Source organism: Trachurus japonicus, chromosome 17, assembly GCF_045865225.1.
Source record: "Trachurus japonicus isolate A0001 chromosome 17, Traja_1.0".
NCBI lineage: Eukaryota > Metazoa > Chordata > Actinopteri > Carangiformes > Carangidae > Trachurus > Trachurus japonicus.
Genome location: NC_140923.1, coordinates 1,542,911 through 1,556,644, shown reverse-complemented (window position 1 = coordinate 1,556,644; position 13,734 = coordinate 1,542,911). Strand labels below are relative to the sequence as shown.

At 46.9% G+C, this 13,734-nt stretch overlaps 1 protein-coding gene across 1 annotated transcript; it reads left to right on the top strand.

Annotated features, from left to right (window-relative positions):
- The first annotated feature begins 423 nt into the window (after positions 1 to 423).
- Positions 424 to 12,321, top strand: LOC146969687 (uncharacterized). The gene is made up of 5 exons (XM_085804496.1): positions 424 to 490; positions 4,793 to 4,833; positions 6,565 to 6,732; positions 7,830 to 7,924; positions 12,099 to 12,321. The coding sequence occupies exons 1-5, from the start codon at positions 424 to 426 to the stop codon at positions 12,319 to 12,321; spliced, it is 594 nt and encodes a 197-aa protein (XP_085660622.1).
- The last annotated feature ends 1,413 nt before the right edge of the window (positions 12,322 to 13,734 follow it).

Sequence of the window (13,734 nt, the reverse complement as noted above, 5' to 3'; positions counted from 1 at the left end):
GAATTCATAGCAACGGCCCTGTCTGTGAGTGTGTGTGTGTGTTTCTGAGAAGAGTGTGTGTTAATCCAGAACAGTTGTTATATAAACTGATCTGACTCCGTTTAACGGGTTTAACCTCGGGAACAGAGAGCGAGCTAAACACAGTCTGACCTTGAACGCACCACAGAGCTGCACACACACACACACACGGCTTCAGTCTCAATACGGATCAATCACCTGATCAATAATCAATATGGCTGTTCCTCAGAGTTTAAACCGACCAATGAGACTCAACAGGTGAGGAACTGAACCTGAACACACCTCATGTCCCGTGTGTGTGTATGTAACAGACACACACACACACACAGAGAGGATTAGTGTGTGCAGGTATTTAAGCTCAGTGTGTGTGTGTGTGAGAGAGAGAGAGACAGCATCCATCCCATCATGCAGCAGATCTACAGACAGTCTGATGAACAGTTTGAGGTTTTTACCACCGTCTTCTCCCCACAAGGTGAGTCCACACACACACACACACACACACTAGCTTGTGTTTTCAGCTTAAAGGGATAGTATCATTTTTTTAAAGTGGGGTTGTATGATCTCCAAATAGCCCCTAAGTACTTTAATTGCAGTAGAAGACTCGCTGCACTCCTCCCGTTAGCAACGCCAGACCATAATAGCCCTGCCCAGAGATTTACAACATACAACTGTGTTTTTCCTGCACAAAAATTTTTATTATAGTGAACAATGGAACTGTGTATTTTTTTCAGGTAAAACCTCTTTTAGGCCGTGAAAATAGGCCGTTTCTTTGGGTCTGTTCACAACACTGTATGTTGTAAATCTCTGGGCAGGGCTATTATGGGCTGGCGTTGCTATCCCTTTAATATCAATCAATCAATATAAACTTTATTGTCCCCGGAGGGAAATTTGTCTTGGACAGTGAATGTCTCCAGCAGCTGTATGTCATTACCGTAAGTTTAGTTTATTAGTTTATTAAGGGACAGTTGTGCAATGACATTAATCATTTGAAGAGATGGTTGCACCAGATTTAACTCACAGCTCATTTCCATCTGTAGTCCCGACACGTTACATAAAATATGAAAAAATACACAGAAAACACAGACCACAAGCTACTATACGAAGACAGACATAACAGTACATTTAAATAACATAAAACATTTTTCCATTCACTCCTGAGTGAGTAGCTACAGTTCATAGACCAGCACAGCCCTTGTTGCCTTGGTTGCAGCCAAGAAAGAAAAGAAGTAAACCTACAATAAATATGGTAAAGACATAAGTAGCCTACTGGTAAGAGTCGATAAAGTGCAGAGTGTCTTGGGGACTTCTAAACCAAAAAGACAAAAGAAAACCTCTAATCTGAGTTAAAGTGGACAAGGTGTGTGTTCGACACAACGTGGAGCAGAGAAACAGACAAAGAGACTTTAACATGGTTGAGTTCTTTTCACACAACAAGTAAGAAGATGTTTGTACAATTAAAAAAGAAAAGAAGAATCCCCTGGACCCTGAACCGGCGCCTCTGAACTACAAGTTATTTATTTTCCTATTTTGTTACTGGGTGACAGAAGGAGTCAGTATTAACCTGCTGAAGTTTGATTTGATCTGATTTGATCAACTTTATTAATCCCAGAGGGGAAGTCCACCAAGAACAACACAAACTCATCCACATTTGTACCTACATATATACAGTACAGGTCAAAAGTCTGGACACACTCAATGCATTTCCTTTATTTTCATGACTATTTACATTGTAGATTCTCAGTGAAATTCCACTAATGAACCTGACAAGGCAACACCACCTGCGAAGTGAAAACCATGTTCAGGTCAGGTTCACCTCTTGAAGCTCATCAAGAGAAGCCAAGAGTGTGCAAAGCAGTAATCAGAGCAAAGGGGGGGGGGGGGCTACTCTGAAGAAACTAGAACTGGTGGGGGCAGAGATAGAGGAGGAGGAGGAAGAAGGAGAGGAAGAAGAAAAGAAGAAAGAGAAGACAAAGAAGAAAAGACAAAGTGTTTTCAGTTATTTCACACTTTTTTGTTAATTCCACATGTGTTCATTCATAGTTTTGGTGCCTTCAGTGAGAATAAAGGAAACACATTGAATGAGAAGGTGTGTCCAAACTTTTGGCCTGGACTGTACATATGCACAGGTGCCTGTTTGTGTTTCCAATGTCAGTGGAAGCAGAAGATGTCCACCTTTGTCTCCCGTTTGGACTTCCAGCCTGAAAATAAAAAAAAGAAAAAGCGATGCCTGTCTCCCCCTGGTGGTGAGGAGGAGACAGCGTCAGGTATTAGAGTCTCTGGGACCAGGACAGAGTCTCTATGGAGCTCAGACTGAAACTGACTGACTCTCTCCTGAGCCACAACCTGGGGTGTTTCCATGGTTTCCATCCATGTTTGTGAACAGCTGTTGTGTTACCTGTTGTATGAGCTTTAATGAGCGATCAACCACAGAGACAGAGAGCTGCTATTGGACCATGGTGCTGCTGCTCCTGCAATGACATGAACAAAGAACAGTTTGCAAAGTATTGTGGGTAATTTCACCTTGCACTATGTTCCTAGGCTGCGTTCCGATCCACAGTTTACTTGGACAGAGCCCCCTACTCCCTGCACAGGGAATCTGCCGTAGGAAACTTCACTTAACCAATATAACACCAATCAGAACACCCTGCAATGTCACAGCTGTTTCCGGTCGAGTTTAAAAATAAAGTTTTTAAGTTTCAAAATGTTTCACGCCACTATCACTGTTTAGACAAATCTGAAATGATTGAAGAAACATTACTATTTCTGTGTGTGTGTTTTGTGTTGCAATGTGTGGTATTTATTCAGTTTTGGGGAATCACAGTGTCTAGAAAGCATCAGTGGCTCAGCTGACAGGAAAGCTAACGGCGGCAGCAAAGCTAACGGTAGCTAAGCTAACGGCGGTAGCTAAGCTAACGGTAGCTAAGCTAACAGCAGGACGTCAGCTGTTAAAACCCTCCCGTTGTGGGACACGACATGAAACTACTCCAGTTAGCTCAGTCATGTTGGAACTCAGATATCCGCTGGAGAAAATATTTTTTCATGGAGCGTTTATTGAGTCACTGAGCTATTAAAGTTCGACAGGTAACCATTAGCCCTGCCAATTTACGTAACGCACGTAAACGGAGCGCAATGGCTGATGGGTAATATCAGTTGTCAACATCTGGTGAAGTGGGCGAAGTGAGGAACCGTTGTTCACTCCTTCCCTGCACAGTTCACAGTTCCCTTCAAACTGCTCCCTGCGGTTTGGAACCACACTGAACATGGAGCACACCCTGTGCAGTCCACTGCTCAGGGAACTAGAGGGCCATCGAAACGCACCCCTAGTCTGCCTCCAACCGGTTACAGGCTGTCATTCTGACATCCCAGCATTCCTACGAGGCTTCCACTAGAAGGGAATGTGTGTTACCCTCTACCTGGTCTCTTTACTAAACTTAAAGGTTCAGAAACGGCCGTTTGTCCTGTTTGTCGCGCCGAGTTGTCACGAGCTGCAACACGAGTTTACCCGAGTCAGGAAAACTAATCTGATTGGTCGTTACTAAGTTCATGAACGAACCGATTCTATTGAACGGCTCGTTAACATGAACGATGGGAACCGAGTCACAGCTGGGAACATCTCTGTGTTCATAACAGTCAACTGAAGCTGCTCCATTGTCTACGGAAGGGGCCTGCAAACTCTGATATTAGTGGGATATCTCATTTTGTATTATTTTGTTCCAAATCTCACCCCATTATTTCCCAGATAAAATGAGTTACCACACTTTCATCCTGGATTTACTGGAAAACAGAATTTAGCACAAAGTTTGTTCTCCATCGTCTGATAGATGAGTTATTACACTGATGTTCAGACCCACAGGGGAATCAAACACTATTTTCTTTTCTGAACACCTTTAATCCTGTTCTCCTTCTGGGTCAAATTGGCCCAGTCTGTTCCTTTCCTCCATCCTTCCTTCCTTCCTTCTTTCTTTCCACAGTCCTTTTTTCCTTCCTTGAACAAAGCTATTCCCTCCCTCCTCTTTCCTTCCTTCTTTCTACAATTCCTTTCCCCTCTCTGCCTTCCTTCCTTCCTATCCTTCGTCCTTACTTCTTCCTTCCTTTTTGACCCAATCTGTTCCCTCCCTTCTTCTATCTTTCCTCCCATCTTTCCCTTTGTCCTTCCTTCCTTCCTTCCTTGACCCCGGAGGACAACAGGAGGGTTGACCAACTCCTTTCTTCATTGCTTAACTGTCGTTTAAAAAAACGACCGTAGGAGGAAAGAACAGTGGGAATGACGGGACGTTTGATAGAAAATGAAGTGTTGCCATTCAGACAATTAGAGGCCGATGTGGGACTGATGGGATGTTGTAAAACTTTGTGGAGTAAAACTGTGGAATAATATGAGTAGGTACTGAAATCAAAAACATTTGGAGTGTAATCATGTTTAAAAAGAGACATAAAGAAATGATTCTCCAGAGGTACACTGAATAATTCACATAAGGTGTTTGCTTGCTTACTATTTGGATTAAAATGTGTAATGTGTAAAATGTTTAATTAGAACATATAGTTAAAATTATAGGGGTAGGATTAGATCAGTTTATACTTCTTCCTGCTCCTTTTCACTCATGTAAACTGCGTTGCTTATGAGATGTTACTGTTTTTGTGTATATTTCCTTATTATATTATTATTTTATCTTATTTTTTTACATTGTCGTTTACATGATCGAAATACAGAAATCAATCAGTCAGTCATGGTGGACACTTCACTGACCCCCCCCCCCTCTCTCTCTCTGTGTCTCAGTGTGCAGGAGGACCAGGACCAAACATGTGGACGATGAGAAGGTAAAGGATCAGTGCGTGTGTTAATCAGTGTTACATCAGTGAGCTCAGAGTATTTGCAGCTATTTAAAGGAGAGAACAGGACACACACCGGCGTCCTGCCAGAGGAGCAGGTTTGATTCCTCATGGACCTCAGGGACTGACTGACTGATTACCATCAATAGATAATAATAATAGTAGGGATGTCACAATTAATCGTGGTATTAAACGCCACAATTAATTGATCGTAAAGATTCCTAAATACCGCCACTTTCTGTATGAACCGTGTCGGCAGATGTGGCCCAGAGTAAAGGTGAATAAATGCTCAGATACTGGTCCATTTACCTAACGTAGCATTGAACTGGTAGGAATTTAAATGCTAGAGTGTCATTTGTAATAATAAAAAAAGATTAAAATTAACTTAAACATTTGGTATTACGGACTTATATATTTCAAACACTTTAATAATTGGCCATATTTTAATAGATACTTTGTGTAAATAAATAGTAATGTAATTATATTTTGACTATATTTGATTTTACACATTAATAGTGTTTGAAATTAATTAATAATTATTGTAAAATATAATTGTAATTATAATAATCATGATAATCGATTCGTACCTAGAAAATCTGTAATGGTGACATCCCTAAATAATAGATCATAGACTCTAATGGAGGTTTTAATAAGAGTCATTTCCTGTCCTTCAGACTTTCAAAGTAAAAGACAGGTGGATCTCAGACAGTCGTTAAAGGGTTAACCTCCTGAAACCCTGCGTCCTCATACGAGGACATTACATTTTTGCCTCTTAGCACCATGATACTCCATTTTTAAAAACTTTGACGTATTAGCCACATTTAGGGACACTGCCTGCACCAACTTGTGGTGATATCACAAATTACACAAATTTCTTAGGGGTAAAAAAAATGGCGGGAATTTCAGCCAGAGCCTTCTATGGCAGTTCCCGGAAGATAAAAGACCAAGGTAAGAATTAAATGACATTGACACATTTTAGTAATAGTAGCAGACTAGGACATCAATAAATGTCACGTCCTCGTTTGAGGACGTTGGGACTATGTTATGTTATTAAAGTACCATGTTGTTGTTGTTTTTTTGTGATATCACCACACGATGGTGCAGGCAGTGTCCCTAAATGTGGCTAATAGGTCAAAGTTTTAAAAAAATGGAGTATCATGGTGCAAAGAGGCAAAAATAATGTCCTCGTATGAGGACGCAGGGTCTCAGGAGGATTCACATTTCTTAAACACTACTCGTTATTACTTGACCGTTCCACTTCAGACTGATAGTACTTGACCTCAGGATGACACTCAGAAAGAATCAGGCCAATCTGATATGGCATTTTAGAATAAAACCCCTTTGAACTTCCATATGTCACTGTATTCTATGTACAGTAGGAATCATTGCTTTTCGACCCAATGTCCTCGTATGAGGACACTGATTTTTGAGAGAACTACTTATTGTAGAAAGCAGAAATTTTGAATTTACACAAATTGGGCCCTTCTGGTCCCAAACAGCAAATACAGTTTTTTTATGTTGTGATCCTCATATGAGGACATCATTTTTTGCAAAAACTACTTCCTGTACAAAGACAAACTTAAGGTATTGTACTTATTAGGTCCTACTTATCCCAGATAGCAAGGAAAAATAAAAAATGCACACCAGAAAAAAGCTGGGGTCTCAGGGTTAATGATGAGGGAGGCGGGGTTATGAGCTGCTCTGCTCTCTGATTGGCAGGTGGTGGTGGCGGTCCAGTACCGGTCCCGCCAGGCCAAGGAGCTGGACCTGAGCCGGGGAGACCAGCTCCAGGTGCTGTTCAGGGAGGACGACACCTGGTGGTTCGGACGCCGGCTGTCCAACGGAGACGAGGGATACTTCCCCGCAGCCTGCGTGGAGCCCAGCAAGGTGACGCCTTCAATGTCACTCCCCCTCATGTGGTCTAAGGGCTGGGAGAAGTTTCAGAGTCCTCCGTGGCTTCTCTGAGTTACAGGGGGTCTCGGCGTAGCAGTGCATGTCCATATGACGGTTGCAAATGGATACCAACTGTCTTCGTAACAAAAAGACACACCAAAAAACATCCAGATACCTCCATGCTGCTCGTATGTAATGTCCGTCTTGGATTGAAGCCCCGACATGAGAAATTGTCCCGAATTTTTTTTTATAAATCTATATTTCAAGCTTGTTTCTGAATAAGATTGTCATGCGTAGTAGGTTGGTTTGGTTCTTTTCTCCTTTTTATTTTTACTTGCTTAAGTGTATGTGTGTGTGCGTGTAGGGGCACACCATATCTTAAATGTTGAATGTCAATTTGAATGTGTTGCTGAGACTCTTTTGACGTCATGCTGGTTGTGGTATTGTATTGTCCTTTGTTTATTTATGTATTTATTCACCATGGCTAGGTGCAACTGCAAACTGAATTGCCCATTGGGATCAATAAAGTTTTCTCTCTCTCTCTCTGTTTGTAGCGGAAGCTTCTCAAAGCTCCTCTTCTTGGTTCGTCAAATTTGGACGAACCGGGAAGAGAAGCTTCCACTACAAACAAGCTTGAAATATAGACTTATTTAATTTTTTTCGGGACAATTTCGCATTTCGGGGCTTCAATACAAGAGGGACATTACATACGAGCAGCATGGAGGTATCTGGATGTTTTTTGGTGTGTCTTTTTGTTATGAAGACAGTTGGTATCCATTAGCAACCGTCATATGGACATGCACTGCTACGCCGAGACCCCCTGTAACTCAGAGAAGCCACGGAGGACTCTGAAACTTCTCCCAGCCCTTAGTCCACATGAGGGGGAGGAGATAATGAGGGACATTTGAATTTTGGGTGAACTATCCCTTTAACGTCTAATGTCTGAACTTTGAGCTTCAGGTAGAACAGGAAGTGACCAGTTAGGAGGGTTCTGGTTCTGGTTCAGAGATCCCAGCTGGTTTCCACCACAGACCAAGCTGAGCCCTGATTGGCCGACAGCAGCAGTGATGTAATGCCTGTGTGTGTTGCAGGCTGGCGAGTCGCCCAGTGCCACGCCCACTCTGCTGAGGAGGGGCTCGGTGCCGGTCGTCGTGACGACCACCGCTGCCTCTTGTGGCTGCTCCAGGTAACTATGGCAACACCTGACCAACACCATTTTTTTTTTCATGCCAGAAAGTGACAGTTTAGATTTAGTGGTCAGTTTATCCAGACAGCGGCTGTAAGGAAATGCAGAGCAGAGTGGCTAGCGAAGGAGGCAGCGGCGGCTAGTGGCTAGTTAAAGAGGCAGCGGCGGCTAGTGAAAGAGGCAGCGGTGGCTAGTGGCTAGTGGCTAGTTAAAGAGGCAGCGGTGGCTAGTGGCTAGTTAAAGAGGCAGCGGCGGCTAGTGGCTAGTTAAAGAGGCAGCGGCGGCTAGTGAAAGAGGCAGCGGTGGCTAGTGGCTAGTGGCTAGTTAAAGAGGCAGCGGTGGCTAGTGGCTAGTTAAAGAGGCAGCGGCGGCTAGTGAAAGAGGCAGCGGTGGCTAGTTAAAGAGGCAGCGGTGGCTAGTGGCTAGTTAAAGAGGCAGCGGTGGCTAGTGGCTAGTTAAAGAGGCAGCGGTGGCTAGTGGCTAGTTAAAGAGGCAGCGGCGGCTAGTGAAAGAGGCAGCGGTGGCTAGTTAAAGAGGCAGCGGTGGCTAGTGGCTAGTGGCTAGTTAAAGAGGCAGCAGGGGCTAGTGGCTAGTTAAAGAGGCAGCGGCGGCTAGTGAAAGAGGCAGCGGTGGCTAGTGGCTAGTTAAAGAGGCAGCGGTGGCTAGTGGCTAGTTAAAGAGGCAGCGGCGGCTAGTGGCTAGTTAAAGAGGCAGCGGCGGCTAGTGAAAGAGGCAGCGGTGGCTAGTGGCTAGTGGCTAGTTAAAGAGGCAGCGGTGGCTAGTGGCTAGTTAAAGAGGCAGCGGCGGCTAGTGAAAGAGGCAGCGGTGGCTAGTTAAAGAGGCAGCGGTGGCTAGTGGCTAGTTAAAGAGGCAGCGGTGGCTAGTGGCTAGTTAAAGAGGCAGCGGTGGCTAGTGGCTAGTTAAAGAGGCAGCGGCGGCTAGTGAAAGAGGCAGCGGTGGCTAGTTAAAGAGGCAGCGGTGGCTAGTGGCTAGTGGCTAGTTAAAGAGGCAGCAGGGGCTAGTGGCTAGTTAAAGAGGCAGCGGCGGCTAGTGAAAGAGGCAGCGGTGGCTAGTGGCTAGTTAAAGAGGCAGCGGTGGCTAGTGGCTAGTTAAAGAGGCAGCGGCGGCTAGTGAAAGAGGCAGCGGTGGCTAGTTAAAGAGGCAGCGGTGGCTAGTGGCTAGTTAAAGAGGCAGCGGTGGCTAGTGGCTAGTTAAAGAGGCAGCGGTGGCTAGTGGCTAGTTAAAGAGGCAGCGGCGGCTAGTGAAAGAGGCAGCGGTGGCTAGTTAAAGAGGCAGCGGTGGCTAGTGGCTAGTGGCTAGTTAAAGAGGCAGCAGGGGCTAGTGGCTAGTTAAAGAGGCAGCGGTGGCTAGTGGCTAGTTAAAGAGGCAGCGGCGGCTAGTGAAAGAGGCAGCGGTGGCTAGTGGCTAGTTAAAGAGGCAGCGGTGGCTTGTGAAAGAGGCAGCGGTGGCTAGTGGCTAGTGGCTAGTGAAAGAGGCAGCGGTGGCTAGTGGCTAGTGGCTAGTTAAAGAGGCAGCAGGGGCTAGTTAAAGAGGCAGCGGCGGCTAGTGAAAGAGGCAGCGGCGGCTAGTGAAAGAGGCAGCGGTGGCTAGTTAAAGAGGCAGCGGTGGCTAGTGGCTAGTTAAAGAGGCAGCAGGGGCTAGTGGCTAGTTAAAGAGGCAGCGGCGGCTAGTGAAAGAGGCAGCGGTGGCTAGTGGCTAGTTAAAGAGGCAGCGGCGGCTAGTGAAAGAGGCAGCGGTGGCTAGTTAAAGAGGCAGCGGTGGCTAGTGGCTAGTTAAAGAGGCAGCAGGGGCTAGTGGCTAGTTAAAGAGGCAGCGGTGGCTAGTGGCTAGTTAAAGAGGCAGCGGCGGCTAGTGAAAGAGGCAGCGGTGGCTAGTTAAAGAGGCAGCGGTGGCTAGTGGCTAGTGGCTAGTTAAAGAGGCAGCAGGGGCTAGTGGCTAGTTAAAGAGGCAGCGGTGGCTAGTGGCTAGTTAAAGAGGCAGCGGCGGCTAGTGAAAGAGGCAGCGGTGGCTAGTGGCTAGTTAAAGAGGCAGCGGTGGCTAGTGACTAGTTAAAGAGGCAGCGGCGGCTAGTGAAAAAGGCAGCGGTGGCTAGTTAAAGAGGCAGCGGTGGCTAGTGGCTAGTGGCTAGTTAAAGAGGCAGCAGGGGCTAGTGGCTAGTTAAAGAGGCAGCGGTGGCTAGTGGCTAGTTAAAGAGGCAGCGGCGGCTAGTGAAAGAGGCAGCGGTGGCTAGTGGCTAGTTAAAGAGGCAGCGGTGGCTAGTGGCTAGTTAAAGAGGCAGCGGCGGCTAGTTAAAGAGGCAGCGGTGGCTAGTGGCTAGTGGCTAGTTAAAGAGGCAGCGGTGGCTAGTGGCTAGTTAAAGAGGCAGCGGTGGCTAGTGGCTAGTTAAAGAGGCAGCGGTGGCTAGTGGCTAGTTAAAGAGGCAGCGGTGGCTAGTGGCTAGTTAAAGAGGCAGCGGCGGCTAGTGAAAGAGGCAGCGGTGGCTAGTGGCTAGTTAAAGAGGCAGCGGTGGCTAGTGGCTAGTTAAAGAGGCAGCGGTGGCTAGTGGCTAGTGAAAGAGGCAGCGGCAGCTAGTTAAAGAGGCAGCGGCGGCTAGTGGCTAGTTAAAGAGGCAGCGGTGGCTAGTGAAAGAGGCAGCGGCTAGTGGCTAGTTAAAGAGGCAGCGGCTAGTGGCTAGTTAAAGAGGCAGCGGTGGCTAGTGGCTAGTTAAAGAGGCAGCGGCGGCTAGTGAAAGAGGCAGCGGTGGCTAGTGAAAGAGGCAGCGGTGGCTAGTTAAAGAGGCAGCGGTGGCTAGTGGCTAGTGAAAGAGGCAGCGGCGGCTAGTTAAAGAGGCAACAGTGGCTAGTGGCTAGTGAAAGAGGCAGCGGCGGCTAGTGGCTAGTTAAAGAGGCAGCAGCAGCTAGTGAAAGAGGCAGCAGTGGCTAGTGGCTAGTGAAAGAGGCAGCAGCGGCTAGTGAAAGAGGCAGCGGCGGCTAGTTAAAGAGGCAGCAGTGGCTAGTGGCTAGTGAAAGAGGCAGCGGCGGCTAGTTAAAGAGGCAGCGGCGGCTAGTGGCTAGTGAAAGAAGCAGCAGCAGCTAGTGAAAGAGGCAGCAGCGGCTAGTTAAAGAGGCAGCAGCGGCTAGTGGCTAGTGAAAGAGGCAGCAGGGGCTAGTGAAAGAGGCAGCGGCGGCTAGTGGCTAGTGAAAGAGGCAGCGGCGGCTAGTGGCTAGTGAAAGAGGCAGCGGCTAGTGGCTAGTGAAAGAGGCAGCAGGGGCTAGTGAAAGAGGCAGCGGCGGCTAGTGGCTAGTGAAAGAGGCAGCGGCTAGTGGCTAGTGAAAGAGGCAGCGGCGGCTAGTGGCTAGTGAAAGAGGCAGCAGCAGCTAGTGAAAGAGGCAGCGGCGGCTAGTGGCTAGTGAAAGAGGCAGCGGCTAGTGGCTAGTGAAAGAGGCAGCAGGGGCTAGTGAAAGAGGCAGCGGCGGCTAGTGGCTAGTGAAAGAGGCAGCGGCTAGTGGCTAGTGAAAGAGGCAGCGGCGGCTAGTGGCTAGTGAAAGAGGCAGCGGCTAGTGGCTAGTGAAAGAGGCAGCAGCAGCTAGTGAAAGAGGCAGCGGCGGCTAGTGGCTAGTGAAAGAGGCAGCGGCTAGTGGCTAGTGAAAGAGGCAGCGGCGGCTAGTGGCTAGTGAAAGAGGCAGCGGCTAGTGGCTAGTGAAAGAGGCAGCGGCTAGTGGCTAGTGAAAGAGGCAGCAGCAGCTAGTGAAAGAGGCAGCGGCGGCTAGTGGCTAGTGAAAGAGGCAGCGGCAGCTAGTTAAAGAGGCAGCGGCGGCTAGTGGCTAGTGAAAGAGGCAGCGGCGGCTAGTGGCTAGTGAAAGAGGCAGCGGCTAGTGGCTAGTGAAAGAGGCAGCGGCTAGTGGCTAGTGAAAGAGGCAGCGGCGGCTAGTGAAAGAGGCAGCGGCGGCTAGTGAGTCTGAAACACACAAACAACTGTTGTTAGTCGATGTAGCTCAGATCAGGGTTTTGGCAAAAGGTTCTGGTAAATTGTGTTAAGTTGTGACTTACCAACTGTAGCTTCAAAGAGTCTTGACATGTAGTTGTGTAGGAAACAGCATGATGACCTCATCCAGCTGCTAGAATGACTTTATGACATGATGATGATGTCATGATGACCTCACTCCCTCTGCAGTGGTCACAGCACTCCCCGGCTGCTGAGGAAGAACAGCCTGCGGCGGCCGCTGGGTCTGGACGGGCCTCCTGGGGGGTCGGGGGGGGGCACCGGCTCCCCCAGTCTCCTCCACAGAGTCCTGGCCAAGTCCCGGAGGAAGAGCTGCCCCCACCTGCCCCACAGCCCCCACGCCCCCCCACACCCCCACAACGGCTCCATCAACACCGGCTTCCAGCCAGACTAGACAGGACACAGCTGCACTGATCCTGGACCTGGACCTTTAAGTTTCTGAGACTTGGTGTGAACTCCAGTTCCTTTCTTAACCCTCAGCCTCTAAAAGATGTTGAGTTGAGGGACAAGTTTAAAGGCTGAGATTCTCCGACACCACCCTGGGAGAAACGCTACCCAGAATGCAGTACTTTCTTTGTTAATAGAGATATAAACATTGTATAATCTTAGTTTAGGGCCATTTTATGGATCATTTACCTCATTGTTTGCATAACATTTATTTTATATTTCATGACCTTTTGTCAATACTGCCCTACTAAGACTACGCAAACAGTGAAACTGAGAAAAATGGCTTTGAAGTTTTTTGATTTGCCTTCTAAATGTGTTGTAGGTAGATTTGTGAAAATACACAGATTTGATTAATTGATTAATTTCATTAAGTAATATTCATGCAATTAATATATGACGACATATTTTAGATTTGACCCCTAAAAAGCAGATACTGTGCTCTGGTGCCAGGTTTCCTTAAACAGATATACAGGTAATGCTGAGGCAAAGTGCACTAACTACAATGTTGTTGTTTTCTTCCTGCTTTCATTACTTCATTACTAACTTTGGCCACCTCAAAAATGATTAAAAATTTGACAGTACAACCTTTAGTGAGCTAACATTTAATGTCCAGTGTTTAGCTAAAGTGTTATGTGCTTGTGCTAACCTGCTGGAGCTAATGTTAGCTAGCTACCGTAACTGGCTAGCAGTGTGTAATAGAGCAGTAGCTGCAGCTGAAGTACAGGGAAACAGAGGCAGAGTGCAGGAACTGCACAGTTAAGTTACTGCTTAGCAGGGCAGAATAGCCGGCCGGTGTGGACGCCATGTTGTTATCGTTTAGTTGGTGGTGATGTAGTTGTTAAGTTGTTTACAGGCTATGTAAAATGTTCTCAGATGACCGGGCTGATGTCATCACCCGTAGCAACAGAGTTACTGTATGTAACCATAGTTACAGCTGGTGTTTACCTGGTATGTAGCAGCAGTAAAAACCAAACTATCACCCAGTGCATCCAGTGTTTCCCATTAATAAACCAGTGTTTCCCATTAATAAACCAGTCTGTGGCGACCGCGCTGGTGCACACACACACACACACACACACACACACACAGGCACATGTACGGGTCACGTTGTAACGGTAGTAAACAGATGCACTAAATCTCCCTAATGTGTTCCCTAGCAACCCTGTAGTCTAAGACGTATCTGTCCCATCTCTAAGTCACAGAACAGAACAGCTTAACACCTGGTTCAGAGTAGGGATGTACATGATTAACCGTTAACCGATAACAAGAACTTTGACCCATTAATACTATCGGTTATTTATTTATTTTATTAGCTCCTCATGTCGTCAACTCATGGGGGCGTGTCGACACGTGCAGAGTT